We start from the raw sequence: 18296 nt of genomic DNA, 5'->3' as shown, positions 1-18296 counted from the left end.
TTTAGGAAACCATGTACCTGTACTCATGGATTCCCGTTGTTTAAACACTCTCCAGGACCCAGCCCTGGTTTGATTTCCCAAAGAAAAACTTTGCATATATCTGCATTAAACTCCATTAGCTATTCCCCACACTCAACACCCTGCTGTATTTTTTGATTACCATTTTCACTGTCTATGATACTACTTAAAGGATTGTTAAAAAACAAGAATCTGGAGTTGATAGCAAAGAAAAACATCTCGTCTTGCTTAACAATTTCACCCGTTCCTCTCAGCTCATAGATCAAATCCCATTCCAAGGACGTGCACTTGTTAATCTGACAGCATAGACAAAAGTATGATGTTAAATCAATGGTCTGCGTGATACCATTCAAAGATGAACAGCCAGGTCTCCTGGGTCCTACTGTTCCCTCGGCTACCATAAGTAATTCTGATTCTCTTCATTGATCTATATGGCTGTTATTTTTTTACAACATACAATACTATCTAGACTTCATTAAATAATGTCGATCAGGTTCCAGCATAATTTCCCTTCATTCTGCATCACAAATACCGTTAGCAGCTAGGCTTAATCTCAGATCACTGCAGTTAAAAAAGATACATAGATGACTGACTTGAAAATAGTTTTTATTCATCAATTTGTTGTTATCCATCCCAAACGCTGGTGTTAAAAAATGTGACATAAATGACCGTAATGATTGACCTAGGGAAACTCCCTTGACTCGATCTCCTAGTTACAGCTTTTATTACAGATAAACAAATCACCAGTTGGACCTCCTACAATAGCATTTGGAGTCTGCCCTGCAAATTGTTAAGCAAGAGGCATTTCTTTGTTTCAGTCCCCATCTCAGCTCCAAGAATCCAGTCATCTCATTACTCTCAACATCCATCAACAGGTGTATGTTTCACAACTACCCCTCTAGCAAATCTTACACACAATTGCATTTCAGGATACTGTCAATTTCCACTGTTCACCGAATGCAAGTGTTCTTTCCAGATGTGAGGATTTACTCAGTGAGCAATGGTGGGGTCAATGAAGGGATGGGTTTCGAAAACTGCTGCCAGTTAAAAAAAAAACAGCTGTGCCTTTTGTTTTGCTGTTTATAGCAGCTGTTGCGGTGAGGGCAATTTTCCTTCAGGATGGATGAATCCACTCAACAACACAATGTAACACTAGAAAAACAAGAGACTGCAGATGCTGGAATCTGAAGCAAAGAACTAGTTATTCAGCAGAAGATAGACACAAAATGCTGGAGGAACTCAGCAGGTCAGGGAGCAACTCTGGAGAAAAGGAATAGGTGAAGTTTTGGGTCGAGACCGTTCTTCAGACTGAGTCAGGAGAGGGAAACTGTATAAAAAGGTACAGAACAAATCAGAGCAGGCACCGATGACTCAATTAAGGAGCCACAACGGTCCATTTGTGGCTGTGGAAGAGGTGATAACCGGAGGAGGTTTACAAGAATGATTCCGGGAATGAGTGTGTTAGCATATGATGGGCCTTTAACAGCACAGGGGCTCTACTCGCTGGAGTTTAGAAGGTTGAGGGGGAACCTCATTGAAACTTACAGAATAGTGAAAGGCATAGTGGATGTGGAAAGGATGTTTCCACTGGTGAGAGTGTCTGGTGGGAGAGTCTAGGACCAGAGGCCATAGCCTCAGAATTAAAGGGCCCTCTTTTAGAAACTAGGTGAGGAGGAATTTATTTAGTCAGAGGGTAGCTAATCTGTGGAATTCATTGCCACAAGGGGCTGTGGAGGCCAAGTCAGTGGATACTTTTAAGGCAGAGATAGACAAATTCTTGATTAGAACAGGTGTCAAGGGTTATGGGGAGAAAGCAGGAAAATGGGATTAGGAGACAAAGATCAGCCACGATGGGCCGAATGGCCTAATTCTACTCCTATAACTTGTGAATGTGATGATGAAGGGATACAAAGTGAAACTAGCAAGATGACTAGCGTGAGGGAGGGACAGGGAGGGAATGCAAGGGTTACTTGAAATTATGGAGAAATCAATTTTCATACCGGCTCTAATTTGTTCTGTACTTTTTCATACCTCTATTTTCCCTCCCCTGACTCTCAGTCTGAAGAAGGGTCTCGAAATGTCACCTATACCTTTTCTCCAGAGATGCTGCCTGGCCCGCTGAGTTACTCCAGTATTTTGTGTCTTTCTTCAGTGTAAACCAGCAACTGAACTTCTTTCCTACACAAGTTATTCAGCAGGTCAGGCAGCATCTGTAGAAGCAGGGGGATTCAGTGATTCAGGATAGAAAGTGTAGATGGGGGATAACCAGCACAAAGAGATGAGCAGGAGGGAGACAGACGCTGGTGAAACCTGGCGAGGAGTGCAGATGGAACCAGGTTGAGGGAGGACAGGCTGAAAGTAGAGTCAGAGGCTGAAAGGTGATATGTGAAACACAACAAGGGGCTGTAGTTCCTGGAATCTTATAAGTAAGGAAGGTGACAAGTTGAACCAGATAAGGGCAATAGAACAAGAGTGGGAAGGGATATACAGTGCATTCAGACCCTTTCATCTTTTCCACATTTTGTTACGTAACAGCCTTATTTTAAAATGGATGAAATTCTTTTTTTTTATCATCAATCTACACACAATACACCAGAATGAAGAAGTGAAAACAGGTGTTTAGGTATTATTGCAAAGTAGTTAAAAAGAAATAACTGAAATATCACATTTACATAAGTATTTAGACCCTTTGCAATGACACTCAAAATTGAGCTTGGGTGCATCCTGTTTCCATTGATTATCCTTGAGATGTTTCTTGGAGACCACCAGTGGTAAAATTAAATTGATTGGACATGATTTGGAAAGGCACACGCCTGTCTATATAAGGTCCCACAGTTGACAGTGCAAGTCAGAGCAAAAACCAAGCCATGAAGATGAAGGAATGGTCCGTAGACCTCCGAGACAGGATTGTGTCGAGACACAGATCTGGGGAAGGGTATAAAACAATTTCTGCAGCATTGCAGGTCCCGAAGAGCACAGTGGCCTTCCTTTCTTAAATGGAAGAACTTTGGAACCACCAAGACTCTCTATAGAGCTGGCCACCCGGCTAAACTGAGCAATTGGGGGAGAAGAGACTTGGTCAGGGAGGTGACCAAGAACCCAATGGTCACTCTGACAGAGCTCCAGAGTTCCTCTGTGGAGATAGGAGAATCATCAAGAAGGGCAACTATATCTGCAGCACTCCACCAATCAGGCCTTTATGGTAGAGTGGCCAGACGGAAGCCACTCCTCAGTAAAAGGCACATGACAGTCTGCTTGGAGTTTGCCGAAAGGCATGAGAAACAAGATTCTCTGGCCTGATGAAACCAAGATTGAACTCTTTGGCCAGAATGCCAAACGTCACATCTGGAGGAAACCAGGCACCGTTCATCAACAGGCCAATACCATACCCATGGTGAAGCATGGTGGTGGCAGGAACTGGGAGACTAGTCAGGATCGAGGGAAAGATGATTGGAGCAAAGTACAGAGAGATCCTTGATAAAAATCTGCTCCAGAGCATTCTGGATCTCAGACTGGGGTGGAGGTTCACCTTCCAACAGGACAACGACCCTTAGCACACAGCCAAGATAACGCAGGAGTGGCTTTGTGACAAGTCTGTGAATGTCCTTGAATGGCCCAGCCAGAGCCCGGACTTGAACCCGATCAAATATCTCTGGAGGGACCTGAAAATAGCTGTGCATCGATGCTCCCCATCCAACCTGACAGAGTTTGAGAGGATCTGCAGAGAAGAATGGGACAAATTAGCCAAATACTGGTGTGCTAAGCTTGTAGCGTCATACCCAAGAAGACTTGAGGCTGTAAACGCTACCAAAGGTGCCTCAACAAAGTACTGAGTAAAGGGTCTGAATACTTATGTAAATGTGATATTACAGTTATTTATTTTTAATTACTTTGCAAAAAATTCTAAACACCTGTTTTTGCTTTTTTATTATGGGGTATTGTGTGTAGATTGATGATTTAAAAAAATGAATTTAACCCTTTTTAGAATAAGGCTATAACATAACAAAATGTGGAAAAAGTGAAGGGGTCTGAATACTTTCTGAATGCACTGTACAACATGGTGCTGCTATATGTTGAGGCAGTCTATAAACAGGGTTGGTGGATCTTTCCACTTCAGCCTCCACAAAAATAGACAGTGCAGTGTTCCTCTCACGCTCTTGCATTTCACGATGGGATGATTAGCTTCTTGACTTTTCTAGCAGCACCTAGTAACATCCAGGTGGTAGGTTGTCGTAGAGGGGTCCAGTCGCCGCTTTTCCAGCGACCTGCTACGACTGTGACAGTCGCCGGCAGTCGCCGAAAAAAATCACCTAAGTGGGACAGGCCCTTTAGGATGCCACATTATTATCGGTGAGAACACACGGTGTATTGGGTGCACTTACGGTTGTCCAGGTGCAAGAAGGATGTCACTAAACTGGAAATGGTGCAGGAAAGATACACAAAGGTGTTTTCTAATCTAGGACTGGAGAGCATGAGTTAGAAAGAGAGACCTAGATAAGCTGGGGGCATTTTGCCTGGAGTGCAGAAGGTTAAAGGACAATCTTGTAGAGTTATATAAAATGATGAGAGATATAGATAATGTAAATGGTCACAGTCTTTTCCCCCCATAGTAGGCGGAGAGTATTAAACAAGGCCATAGGTTTAAGATGAGTAGGGAAAGATTTAAAGGTGACCTGTGGGTACACCTAGGTTTTCTCCAGGTGCTCTGATTTCCTCCCACATTCCAAAGATGCGCAGGCTTATAGTCTAATTGGTTTCTGTAAATTTCTCCTAGTGTATAGGATGCGTAAATGGAATGACAGAGCTAGTGTACGGGTGATCGTTGGTGGGCAGAAGAGCCTGTTTCCATGCTGTATCTCCAAACTAAACCTTTCCCACATAGAGGGACAACGTTGAGTGTCTCACTGCTTTTCTTTCACTGATTTTTATGTGAGACCAGCAGCTGATGAGAAAAAGAAATGTGGCGGAAATGTGGAATAAGCTGCCAGACAGTGGTAGAGGTAAGTATAACATTTAAGACATTTGGAAAGCACAGAATAGGAATAATTTAGAGGAAATATGGACCAAACCCAGGCAAATGGGACTAGTTCAGGTAAGCAATTTATTTGGCATTGACTATTTGGATCAAGGGGCCTGTTTCTGGATAATATAAGTCTGCATTTCAGAAGTAATTTATGCACCAAAATTTCAAGTATGAGCCAAAAATTTATGTTTGAGTTATGGCATTGTGCAAAATTGATATATTGCAGTCAAAAAAGTTGTGGCTCTTCAAACACAAACATACAATGCAACCAAAGTAAAAAAAGCATAAAAATGAAAGGATATTCTTGATTACATTGAAGACCAAAAATTGCATCTGTACGTAATATACAATCCATATAAATGTAATTTTATATGTGCAGCTGGAAATGTTAGAACAGAAAATAATGATTGTGCCCTAATGTAGCAATAAAGATAGTTTGAAATACAATGGAGCTCTCACCTTCATATCTGCATTCTCGAGTAGCTGTAACCCATAGCCATGGTTTCCCAGAATGTCATTCTCCAAGACAGAACCTTCTCCCTTTGAGGTGACACCGTGACTGTTGTTGTCATAGATACCATTGCCCCGAAGTTCAACTTTACATCCTGCTTCTACAAGAACTCCACCTACACTGTTGCAGGTGATGCTGTTGTTTGTGATGTGGGTGAATTGACTGCTCTGATAAACTGCAATCCCATTGTCGTGGTTGGCATGGACTGCGTTGGCTGAAATGTTGAGTGTCTCACTGCTTTTTATGTAGAGACCAGCAGCTGATGTGAAAAAAAGGACAAGAGTCCGCATGTAGAACTGCGTTATACACAAAAAAAGAGCAAACATTGAAAATACACAACAGGTTTGCAGCATCTGCAGTTTTTCTTTATGAGGTTATATTAGTTACAAGAACAAACTGAAACAGCAAAGAATAACTATAAACACGACACTGGAAATGTTGAAACCTTGACCAAAGAACAAAGTCCTGAAGGAACCCAGCAGGTCAGAAAGTTTATGTGGAAGGAAATGAACACACAACCTTTCAGGTCTGGAACCTTCAGATTGATGGTGTAGGTGGTGGAAAAACTGGAAAAGCCTGGCAAGTGATAGGTTGATACAGGTGAGCCGGGGGGGGGGGGGGGGGAGGCCAATGTGTGATGGTGACTAAGACTGGAGGTGAAAATGGAGACAAAATGGAGTCAGATAAGGAAAAGGGGAGAAGTGAAATGTAAATCCAGAGGGACAGATATGGGTGGAAAGGGTCAAGGGAAAAGAATAACTGGACATGCAACTAGCAATTTGTGGGTGTGCCATTTCCCCAAGAATTGTTCAAGAAAGCCACCACTATATTCATATGGCAACAAGGGCTTGCTGTTAAATTTGGAATAATCACAAAGGACCAGGTGTATGGTATTAAGACAAGTGAGCCCAATTTGTTATTTGGTTAGCCTCAATACCATTTACTTGCCCTTATATAAATCACTTGCCATCCTCAATCAACAACATTTTACCAATTTCTATAAATTCAATATTTATAGCTCATTGGTAAATTGGTCTGGGTTTCTATTTCATTTTTCAATAAGAATGACCTGATAATAAAACAAAAGTCCAAAGTACATACTTTTGTTACAAATTAATGGTTGGAGAAGTTATTATTCCACAGCAATATAAAGTGAAATTAATCACTTGACCTGCTCGAAGGGCCAAATGGCCTCCTCCTGCACCTATTGTCTATGACCTTTGATGTGGGCTACTCAAAAACAATGGCTCAGACAACAATGCATGTCCATGAACACATTATTGAATATGTAGATAGTCATGAAAAGTTGGAGTAGCTCAGCGGTTCAGGCAGCATCTCTGGAGAAAAGGAATAGGTGATGCTGTCCACTAACTGCCCCACTCAAGGATAACAGGATATTAGACAGCAAATCCACTGGCAACTGCTTTGCACCACACCAAAAATGGAAATTAAACCCTAATCCTTTAAATTTCACATGTGCAATTTTCCTTAGCTAACTTGAACACATTTCCTACACTGGACAATATTCACAAGTAATTAAGGAAGTAATTATGGAATTATCATGAGCAGATGATTCAGAACTGATTTTTATGAATGGATGAAAATTAGTTGGTGTATATTATACAAATTGGTATAAATCCATGTTGACTTGGACTAATTATTTTACTGCTCTCCAAATGCCCCATTATTACCTCTTTAATAATTGACTCCAGCATCTTTGAAAGTCAGGCTAACTGGTGTGTAATTCTCTGTTTTCTCTCTCGCTCCTTTCTTGAAAAGTGGGATAACATTAGCTATCCTGCAATCCACAGGAGCTTGATCCTGAATCTATTGAACATTGGAAAATGATCATCAATGCGTCCACTATTTCTAGAGCCACCTCGCTGAGGACCCTGGGATGCAGACCATCAGGCCCAGGGGATTTATCATCCTTCAGTCCCATTAGCCTACCCAATACTACTTCTCTCCTAATGAAAATTTCTTTGAGTTTCTCTACCCCTTAGATCCTCTGTCCTCCAGTACTTCTGGGAGATTGTTTGTGTCTTCCTTAGTGAAGACAGATCCGAAGTACCTGTTCAACTCCTGCCATTTCCTTGTTCCCCATAATAATTTCCCCCCGTGTCTGCCTTCAAGGGACCCACATTTGACTTTGCTACTCTTTTTCCCTTAACATATCTAAAGAAGCTTTTACTGTCCTTCTTTACATTCCTGGCCAGCTTCCCCTCGTACTTCATCTTTTCAGCCCGTATTGCCCGTTTTGTTTCCTTCCGTTGTCCTATGAAAGTTTCCCAATCCTCTGGCTTCCGGCTACTCTTTGCTGTGTTATACATCTTTTCTTTTAGTTTTATTCTATCCCTAATTTCTCTTGTTAGCCACGGTTGCCTCCTACTCCCCTTAGAATCTTTCTTCCTTTTTGGAATGAAATGATCCTGCGTCTTCCGGATTATGCCCAGAAATTCCTGCCATTGCTGTTCCACCGTAATTCCTGCTTTCCCTTTCCAATCTACTTTGGCCAGCTCCTCTATCATGCCTTCATAGTCCCCTTTGTTCAACGGCATCACTGACACTTCCGATTTAACCTTCTCCTTCTCAAATTGCAGATTAAAACTAATATTGTGATCACTACCTCCAAGCGGTTCCGTTACCTCGAGTTCTCATCAAATTTGGTTAATTGGACAACACTAAATCCAGAATTGCCTTTTCTCTGGTCGGTTCCATTACAAGCTGCTCTAAGAATCCATCCCGGAGGCACTCTACAAACTCTCTTTCTTGGGGTCCTGAACCAATCTGATTTTCCCAGTCTACCTGCATATTGAGATCCCCCATCACCACAGTGGCATTACCTTTGTTACATGCCAGTTTTAACTCCTGCTGCAACTTACACCCTACATCCGGGCTACTATTTGGGGGTCTGTAGATAACACCAATTAGTGTCTTGCCTTTGCAATTCCTCAACTCAATCCACAGTGACTCTACCTCGTCAGTCCCTATGCCTTCCCTTGTCAGAGACTGAATTCCATTCCTCACCAGAAGAGCTACCCCCCCTCCTCTGCCCACCTGGCTGTCCTTTCTATAGGATGTATAACCCTGAATATCAAGTTCCCAGATCCAATCCTCCTGCAACCACGTCTCGGTAATCCCCACAATGTCATATCTTCCAACCTCTATCTGAGCCTCAAGCTCATCTACTTTACTTCTTATACTTGGCACATTCAAATACAGTACTTTTAATCCCTTACACATCTCACCATTCACATCGATCCCTATTACACGGCCATACTCTCCTATCCGTTTTACTCCCTTTCCCTTTAATTCCATCCTTGACTATACCATTTGACACCCCCCCCCCCCCCCCCCCCCATCCCCACCCCCCTATTTAGTTTAAAACCACCGGTGTCGCAGTGGCAAACCTGCCTGCCAGAATGCCAGTCCCCCACCTGTTAAGGTGCAATCCGTCCCTTTTGTACAGTTCCCCCTTACTCCAAGACAGATCCCAGTGGTCTAAGAATCTAAGTCCCTGCCCCCTGCACCAGTTCCCCAGCCACACATTCAGGTCCTGTATCTCCCTGTTCCTGCTCTCGCCAGCACAAGGAACTGGAAGCAAACCGGAGATAACCACCCTGGACGTCCTGCTTTTCAGCACTTTTCCGAGCTGTCTAAAGTCATGCTTCATAATATTCATCCCCTTCTTTCTGACATCATTTGTGCCAACATGCACTACAACTTCCGGCTGTTCACCTTCGCCCTTGAGGATATTCTGCACTCTGTTCGTGACATCCTGGATCCTGGCACACGGCAGGCAGCACACCATCCTTGAATCCCGTCTGTTGCTGCAGAAACCCCTGTCCGTGCCTCTCACAATGGAGTCTCCACCACCACTGCGTTGCCTGATGTTGGCCTCTTTGGTTTTGGCTCAACAGCCCCTTTTGCTTCGCAAGCCAGTGCGTCAACGTCTTCTGTCCCAACAGCTTCTAAGTGGGTGAACCTGTTCACAAGAGGTACAACACCCGGGGACCTGTGCATTCCATGTTTACTTCCCTTTCTCACCATCACCCACCTTCTCTCTTCCAGTACCTTAGGTGTAACAATCTTGCTGTAGGACTCGTCGAGGAACGATTCAGCCTCTCAGACGAACCTGAGGTCATCCACTTGCTTCTCCAGTTCCCCAACACGATCCTTCAGGAGCTGTACCTGGATGCATTTCTCACACTTGTAGCAGCCAGAGGCACCAGCGGTGTCCTTGACCTCCCACATACTGCAAGCATCGCACTGAATCAGCTTGCCTGACATCTCCTTCTTTCGTCTCTCCCTCTCCAGCGTATTGCGTAGCCTCCTCGCCAAAGACTCTCGAGCCAAAGACTCACACTTTACTCACAAGGCCGCTCCCTCACTGCTGCTCCCCTAGAGCAGCCTTGCTTACGTTGACTGATAAATTGCCTAAATTACCAATTTACAAACCAAATTCCTCAGTTTTAAACTGTTTGTCCCCTGTGACTTACTCAACTCCCCCACTGGCTTGAACCAATCAGTGCTTCTTCCTGCTTCTCCTTGTTGCTGCTTCTTGAAAATCCACGTAAGCTTTCTCCAACCTCATTTCAAATATCTTTGCATTCCCATCTCTCATGTACTCTATATTTATTTATCCTACTATTAAAGCCGTCTAACGCATTTTCCCTCAACTTCATATACTAAGGCTTTCCAGAGTCTAACACTTTCTTGTAATAAAACCATGCAAACAAATTATTTGATGATTTATAACAGTTATTTCTTTTAACTTACATATGTGCTCCATCACCCAAAATATGATGCAATTTTAAAAATTAATCCATCCCACCTAATTCTGTGATCAATTGAGATGAAAGTGATGTCCAATATTCAAACATCAAAACCAGTTGATCATAGATCTCTCCAGGAACTATTTGCACAGGTTGCTGTACCTTTGGTCATCCACTTACCGCCATTATGATTGATGTTGTTAAATTCAATGAGTGCGACAGTGATTGGCTTGTGCGATGTGTATCGTTCCTCATCACTGTCAAAGTCATTCTCCCAATTGACGATCTCCCATTCGTCATTGAAATTCTCATTGCCTCCCTGGTTGTTGAGGTAGTCGTTTGTGTCATCTTTACGACAGAATACGGCCACTCCATAGATGTTGTTGCGGCTGATCTGGTTATTGGCAATATGAGGGAGACTAGAGGACATAACCCACACACCACAGCCTTTGTTACCTATAGAGATGTACAAGAATTAAATGAAATTCCTATCAGGCAAAGAAAATACAGAATGACTGTTCAAAATGCTGTAAAATTTGGATTTTATGCCTTCTTTTATGTCTCCTGCAGGAATTATTTTTTTCCTGTGTTTCATCTAGCAGTGAATAAGTTTGCAGAGACAGACCTTACTTGCATCCACACAAATCCTCCCACTGCCCTTCTACTGCATCAGCTGCCTTGATACTAACGGGGTAAACACAAGACGATTCTGGTGGCTGTCATGAGTGGGGCGGAGGGATTTTAACCTTAACAACTTTAAGTACAGCAGCAACTTTACAGGACAACTGAAGTCTGACCGGATATTAAAGGAGACACAGAATTCTTATGACATTAATGATACTGGATCCTTCAAAGGGCATATTAAAATTATGGACTAAAAACATTGCTGTAATGGGTAGATCAGAACCGCCATATTAATCTAGAGAATAAACAGATATAAACACAATCACTTTCAATGATTGCACTTGCTGATCAAAGATAATTTAGACGTACTAGCTTAAACATGTTCAGGTTTAATCCACTATGATTCTCTGAACAAAATCTCTGCTAATCATTGAGATTGATTTCCAACTCTGATATTGTCCTGAAGAAGTTGGTAAGAGAATTGACTCACTTAGAAACCACGCCTTGCAGCTGCGATGCAGCTATGGATTTTGAGCTGAACGCACTGGCTTGTTTACATTAAATTGCTGGAATTAATTACATTTATTGAGTTTCAGTACATAAAAGCAGTGTAATGGCAGAAGATGATGTGATAAGCAGCCTATTAATTTGTAAAGTGATAAAAGAAACACAAGATTAACTTGAAACACAGGAAACTGCAGTTGCCGGAGTCCTGAGCAAAAAGTAAATTGCTGGAGGAACTCAGCAGGACTTGGGTCTGAATAAGGACCCAACCCGAAACATCACATCCATTCTCTCGACAGATACTGCCCGACTCTGAGATTCTCCAGTAGTTTATTTTTCCTCTAGTTTATTTTATTTATTTTAGAGATACAGGATGGAAACAGGCCCTTCGGCCCAGCAAATCCACACTGACCATCGATCACCAGTTTGCACTAGGTTTGCGTTGTGCGACTTTCTCATTCATTCGCTGCACACCAGGGGCCGTTTTACAGAAGCCAATTACCCTACAAACCCGCATGTCTGGGATGTGGGAGGAATCTGGAGCACCCAGAGGAAACCTATGCAGTCACAGGGAGAATGTGCAAACTCCACACAGACAGCACCTGAGGTCAGCATCGAACCCAAGTATCTGGTGCCGTGAAACAGCAGCTCCACCAGCTGCTGCATCAAGTTGTTCTTGAACTAGCTGTTGATGTTACCAAATAGGAGACAGGAGAGAAGATGCATTTTGCCCATCACAGGGCAACAGCTGGAATATCCCCCACATAACAAAATCTTACAGCACAGAAGGTGCACGGAGGCGCAGTGGTAAAAACGCTGCCTTACAGCGCCAGAGACCCGCGTTCGATCCTGACTACTGGTGCTGTCTGTACGGAGTTTGTACGTTCTTCCCGTGACCTGCGTGGGTTTTCTCCAGGATCTCCGGTTTCCTCCCACACTCTAAAGAAATACAGGTTTGTAAGCTAATTGGCTTGATAAAATTGCAGTGTTAATGTGCAGGGATCGCTGGTCGGTGCAGTCAGTGGGTCAATGGGCCTGTTTCCGTGCTGTATCTCTAAGCTAATCTAAAATAAGGTATTAAGCTCCTTTGCTCTTTAGAACTTAGAAAATGCAGCAGAGAAACAGGTCCTTTGGCCTACAATATCTGTGCTGAACAAAATGCCAAGATAAACTAATTTCATCTGCCGACACATGATCCATGCCCCTGTACTCCCAGCATATCCATGCAGTATGGAAGAAAAATTACTCTGGGAGAAACACAATTACTTAGTGGGTCATGGGCTTGGTCTGCGAGTCAAACTTGATAGGCAATGTTACCTCCCTCTACATTGTAAGAATGTACAGATAGCTCTTGTAAGGAAAATTGACACGTTACCTATTTGAGCCAAAATGACTGTTTCTGAATAGAGCTCTGCTTTGCATTCCGTAAACTTGACTGGTGACCAAAGCTTGATCAGAGACACAGATTGCAAGGAGCAGCTTAGGAGATAGAAGGGTTAGGGAAAGAAATTCATAGCTTTGAGCCTATCATTAATTGAACAGGACATCTAATTTCAATAATTTTTAAAAAACTAACAATAAAACCAATGTAATCCTAGTTTACAGTTGATTGTACAGGCTACAAAAAAAATCATGTGTTGAAATACAACCCGGTACACTCGTTACCATAAATGTTGTTTCCTTCTATCAATCCTTTCCCTCGTTCACCAATGACAACGCCGTCTGAATAACCATAGCAGATGAGATTGTTTCTCAGAATGGGATCTCCTCCTCGTCGTATATCTGCACCCCCCCAATGATTTTCACGTATAATATTTTCTAAAATTGAAGGAAAATACATAAAATTACAAGAATTATAAGACTGGTTGAAATAAATGATAAACCATCCTTCAGAAATCATTGTTTGGTAAAGGACAATAAGCATTAACTGTTTACATCCATCTCTAGCAGTAGGGATTGAATCTCAGCATAAATTAGTATTGCATCAGCAAATTTAACTGCATATAAAACCAAATTAGGGATGGGATGATACTCAAGATGTATATCAAAATACATAGGAAGGAACTACAGTTACTGCTATACAGCAAAGATAGACACAAAGTGCTGGAGTAATGCAGTGAGACAGGCAGCATCTCTGGAGAGAAGGAATGGGTGAGGTTTCAGATCAATACCCTTCTTCAGTGTGAAGAAGGATCTCAACCCGAAACGCCACCCATTCCTTCTCTCCAGAGATGCTGCACGACAACTCAAAATGGCTGCACACTTATACCAAAGATCCTAGAGGAGCAAGATAGACCACTCCTTCGAAATCCAATGGACTGGCGTGTAGTACGTGACGGAACGTCACGGCCGCCATTTTTCAATGCGACACGCGACTTCCGGTATTCCACCCGCTGTGATCCAAAGCAAAGATTATAGAGCTCCGCTATAATCTTTCATCCAAAGCAAAGATCCTCGAGTATCTTGTAGCGGGAACAGCCCCCTCCTTTGCGTAGTTTCCCTTGCATTGTATTGCTTTAACACACACTGCACAAAATTAAATTTAATGTATACATATTTTATATATTTATATGAATGTGTGTCTGTGTGTGAGAGGCAAGTTAGAGATAATTAAGTTTATTCTCATGGATCAGAAGCAACTTTGATTTAAATAATCACTATTAATTTATTTGTCTTGTAAGATGATATACATAAACCATAAAGGCAATTATATATATAATTATATAGTAATAATATATATATGCATATATATATATTTATACACACATATATATACATACATATATACACACATACAACATACATACGTATACACATACATATGCACACATACAAATACACGCATACATATGGTTACATTTATATGCATACATACACACATATAAACATATATATACATACATATACACACATATACATATACATGCATATATACACATACATGCATATATACACATACATATATATTTATACATATGATTAACATGTAGAGGAACCAACGAGAGAGCACGCTATTTTAGACTGGGTATTGAGTAATGAGGAAGGGTTAGTTAGCTTCTTGTTGTACGTGCCCCCCTTGGGCAAGAGTGACCATAATATGGTTGAGTTCTTCATTCGGCAGGCAGTGACTAGTGGGGTACCGCAAGGCTCAGTGCTGGGACCCCAGCTATTTACAATATATATTAATGATCTGGATGAGGGAATTGAAGGCAATATCTCCAAGTTTGCGGATGACACTAAGCTGGGGGGCAGTGTTAGCTGTGAGGAGGATGCTAGGAGACTGCAAGGTGACTTGGATAGGCTGGGTGAGTGGGCAAATGTTTGGCAGATGCAGTATAATGTGGATAAATGTGAGGTTATCCATTTTGGTGGCAAAAAAACAGGAAAACAGACTATTATCTAAATGGCGGCCGACTAGGAAAAGGGGAGATGCAGCGAGACCTGGGTGTCATGGTACACCAGTCATTGAAAGCAGGCATGCAGGTGCAGCAGGCAGTGAAGAAAGCGAATGGTATGTTAGCTTTCATAGCAAAAGGATTTGAGTATAGGAGCAGGGAGATTCTACTGCAGTTGTACAGGGTCTTGGTGAGCCCACACCTGGAGTATTGCGTATAGTTTTGGTCTCCAAATCTGAGGAAGGACATTATTGCCATAGAGGGAGTGCAGAGAAGGTTCACCAGACTGATTCCTGGGATGTCAGGACTGTCTTATGAAGAAAGACTGGATAGACTTGGTTTATACTCTCTAGAATTTAGGAGATTGAGAGGGGATCTTATAGAAACTTACAAAATTCTTAAGGGGTTGGACAGGCTAGATGCAGGAAGATTGCTCCCGATGTTGGGGAAGTCCAGGACAAGGGGTCACAGCTTAAGGATAAGGGGGAAATCCTTTAAAACCGAGATGAGAAGAACCTTTTTCACACAGAGAGTGGTGAATCTCTGGAACTCTCTGCCGCAGAGGGTAGTCGAGGCCAGTTCATTGGCTATATTTAAGAGGGAGTTAGATGTGGCCCTTGTGGCTAAGGGGTTCAGAGGGTATGGAAAGAAGGCAGGTACGAGATACTGAGTTGGATGATCAGCCATGATCATATTGAATGGCGGTGCAGGCTCGAAGGGCCGAATGGCCTACTCCTGCACCTAATTTCTATGTTTCTATTATTTTCCAACGATCAATAGATTTATGATCAGTTCCTGTGGATTGGAGGATAGCTAATGCTATCCCACTTTTCAAGAAAGGAGCGAGAGAGAAAACGGGGAATTACAGACCAGTTAGCCTGACTTTGGTGGTGTGAAAGATGCTGGAGTCAATTATTAAAGATGTAATAATGGGGCATTTGGATAGCAGTAAAAGGATTAGTCCAAGTCAACATGGATTTATGATTTTACAATGCATTTAAGCCTCTCCCATTTTTATGAGATGCATTCCTGGAATATGTAGGAAGTTTATTGTAACCTAGTGCTACTTGCCTGAACAATAGATGATATATCACTTAAATGCAATTGTTTTCAGTTGTGTGGAGAGACCTGTATTTTGAAAATGCGTTTTGCCTCTAATATGTCAATTTACCTTAAATGTAGAAGAGCTTATTAAAATCTTCTTACAAAGACCATTAAGTATTTTCTTTCTATCCTCTTTTGGACCCAAGGCATAGCAGAGCTGCCAACTCTCACGAAGAGGTAAGGGAGGGAGAGATGGAAGGGAGGGAGGGAGAGAGGGAAGGAGGGAGGGAGGGAAGAGGGGGGGGATAGTGCCAGTGGGAGAGAGAGAGAGGGAGGGAGCGAGAGAGCGAGAGGAGGGGAGAGAGAGATCGAGAGAAGAGAGGGAGAAGGGGGAGAGGGAGAAGGGGGAGAGGGAGAAGGGGGAGAGGGAGGGGGAGGGGGAAAGGGGGGAGGGGAGGGAGAAGAGGGAGAGGGAGAGTGGAACAATAGCACTTTATAACGCGCAGCCGTCCCATTCCGACCAAAGATTATAGAGCAGAGTTCCTCTCGTATCTTTGATTGCGGCCGCCGCCACCGAACCCCCCGACCCACCATTGCACCCAAAGATGATAGAGCAGAGTTATATAATATTTGATTGCACCCTTCTTCACGGCGGGCTTGTGATCTTTGCTTGTGATGTCTTGACAATTCGAGGAATATAATGGGTAACAGCCGCCCATTCTCGGACTCGAATCTGAGCTCGAAAAATCTCCTGGTCACTGGACCTGATGTGTCCGCGGGCCATATTGTGGAGACCAATCCCTTACAAGAACAAAACCAAAAACGTACAGAAGTGTTAAAATTGTCTTTATTATTATGGTAAGTAAAGAACTATTAAAAATAAGTCTAATAACTTTCTAATGTACCGACAAACCCAGTTTCCCAATGGCCGTTGATGGGAGAACAGAAAATAACATTTTCACGACAGAATATCGACTGAAAATAATAAAAATATTTTCTCACCTTTCTTTTTTATTGGGGAACCTAAAGAATGACAGGTCGGATCGTTTAGATTTACGATTAGAATACTTGATAGCAGAGCAGTGAGATGAAATTTAGATAAGGACGCCATGACAGTGTGGGGGAAGCCCAATAAATGCCTCGAAAAATGGCGTCGACGATCACACACGTCATACTACGCGTTTTTCGAGGAGTGGTCTATCTTGCTCCTCTAGGATCTTTGCTTATACACTACAGACAGGAAAAAACTATATACAAAACATCTCTCTTTGTCCTGTGTAGCGCCACCTGCTGCACGGGAGGAGCAACGGGTCCTCCCACCTCACAGTCCACCAAATAACACACTCCCCCTTTCCAGTTTGAGGGTCTCTATTCCTGAATGAGTCACCTTGGGGGAATACCACGATTGCAACGTGTCGATCGACGATGGACCACAGGCAGATCGGCGGGGAGTTCGTCTGGCGGAACTTCGTCAAAGTCAGGCACTCCAGTATCCACACGATTCGGCACCGCGGTGTCCGACTGCTTGGTTCTGGTCAGGTTCTGTGCAGTCTTCGCTGGAGGAACAAGGCTTCATAATTGGTCATTATGCCGTTTGCACTGGCTTTCTTGTCCTTGGACAGTGCACATTTGGGTTCCAATGTGAGCCATGATCTTGTCAGTGCACCATTTGCTTTGCTTGGCCATATAATTGTGGTTATATATGTCGCTAATGTCGAATTTGGACTTGTTCAACTTTGTTGGCCGAGTGCGCTCCGTATAAGAGTTATGGGTCGGGTTCAAAACTGATAGGGGAGAGTGCACTTGACGTCCAAGCATCATGTCTGCTGGAGTTCGACTGGTAGTGCAGTTTGGAATGGTTCGATATTGCTGTAAGAAACCGCGCAATGTCAATTGTTTTGATTTCTTTTCAATTCCTACAGCACATTTCATGGCCTGCTTGAAAACACAAGACGAGCCGCTCTGCCTCACCATTTGAGGGTGGATAAAAAGGTGCCGATGTCAGATGCACGAATGAATGACTGGAACTGTAGATTGACGTTCGAGACATGCAGCGAAATCCTCGGCTTGTCGGTGATCGTAGACACACCGAGCACTTCAATAGAAATGGTCTCCGCGATTTGGTCGACTGTGTTTCGCGCTTTCTTGCCCTTTCTCAGCCCCCCCACCCCCCACATAAAAATGACTAAAAGACCTCCAAAAACAAACTTTTAGACAGACTAAAATAAAAATAAGAATGAAAGGACAGACAGCTGCTGGCGAGGCTGCCACACTCGATGGCGCCACCACTCGGATTTGATAAATTGATACCTCAATTTATATCAGCTTTTCAGTATCACTTTGCTTCTTGGATTCTAACTACTTCTATTCCTAATTTCATTTGCTCCGTCACTAGTAGCTGA

The 18296-nt window shown here is 42.9% G+C and overlaps 2 protein-coding genes across 3 annotated transcripts in view; both read right to left on the bottom strand.

Moving 5' to 3' along the window:
* Positions 1 to 18296, bottom strand: part of LOC129695600 (zinc finger and BTB domain-containing protein 5) — a 413756-nt gene that overhangs the window by 84887 nt on the left and 310573 nt on the right. The window lies entirely within an intron of this gene.
* The window catches only part of fbxo10 (F-box protein 10), a 64044-nt gene that overhangs the window by 8927 nt on the left and 36821 nt on the right, over positions 1 to 18296 (bottom strand). For both annotated transcript variants that reach the window (XM_055632698.1, XM_055632696.1), the window contains 3 exons: positions 13121 to 13273; positions 10508 to 10783; positions 5501 to 5811 (listed from right to left, as the gene is read on the bottom strand). In XM_055632698.1, the coding sequence (XP_055488673.1) occupies positions 5501 to 5811; positions 10508 to 10783; positions 13121 to 13273 (740 nt within the window). The remainder of the gene's footprint in view (positions 1 to 5500; positions 5812 to 10507; positions 10784 to 13120; positions 13274 to 18296) is intronic.

This window comes from Leucoraja erinacea, chromosome 3 (genome assembly GCF_028641065.1).
Source record: "Leucoraja erinacea ecotype New England chromosome 3, Leri_hhj_1, whole genome shotgun sequence".
Lineage (NCBI taxonomy): Eukaryota > Metazoa > Chordata > Chondrichthyes > Rajiformes > Rajidae > Leucoraja > Leucoraja erinaceus.
This window is presented reverse-complemented; position numbering and strand designations above follow the sequence as displayed.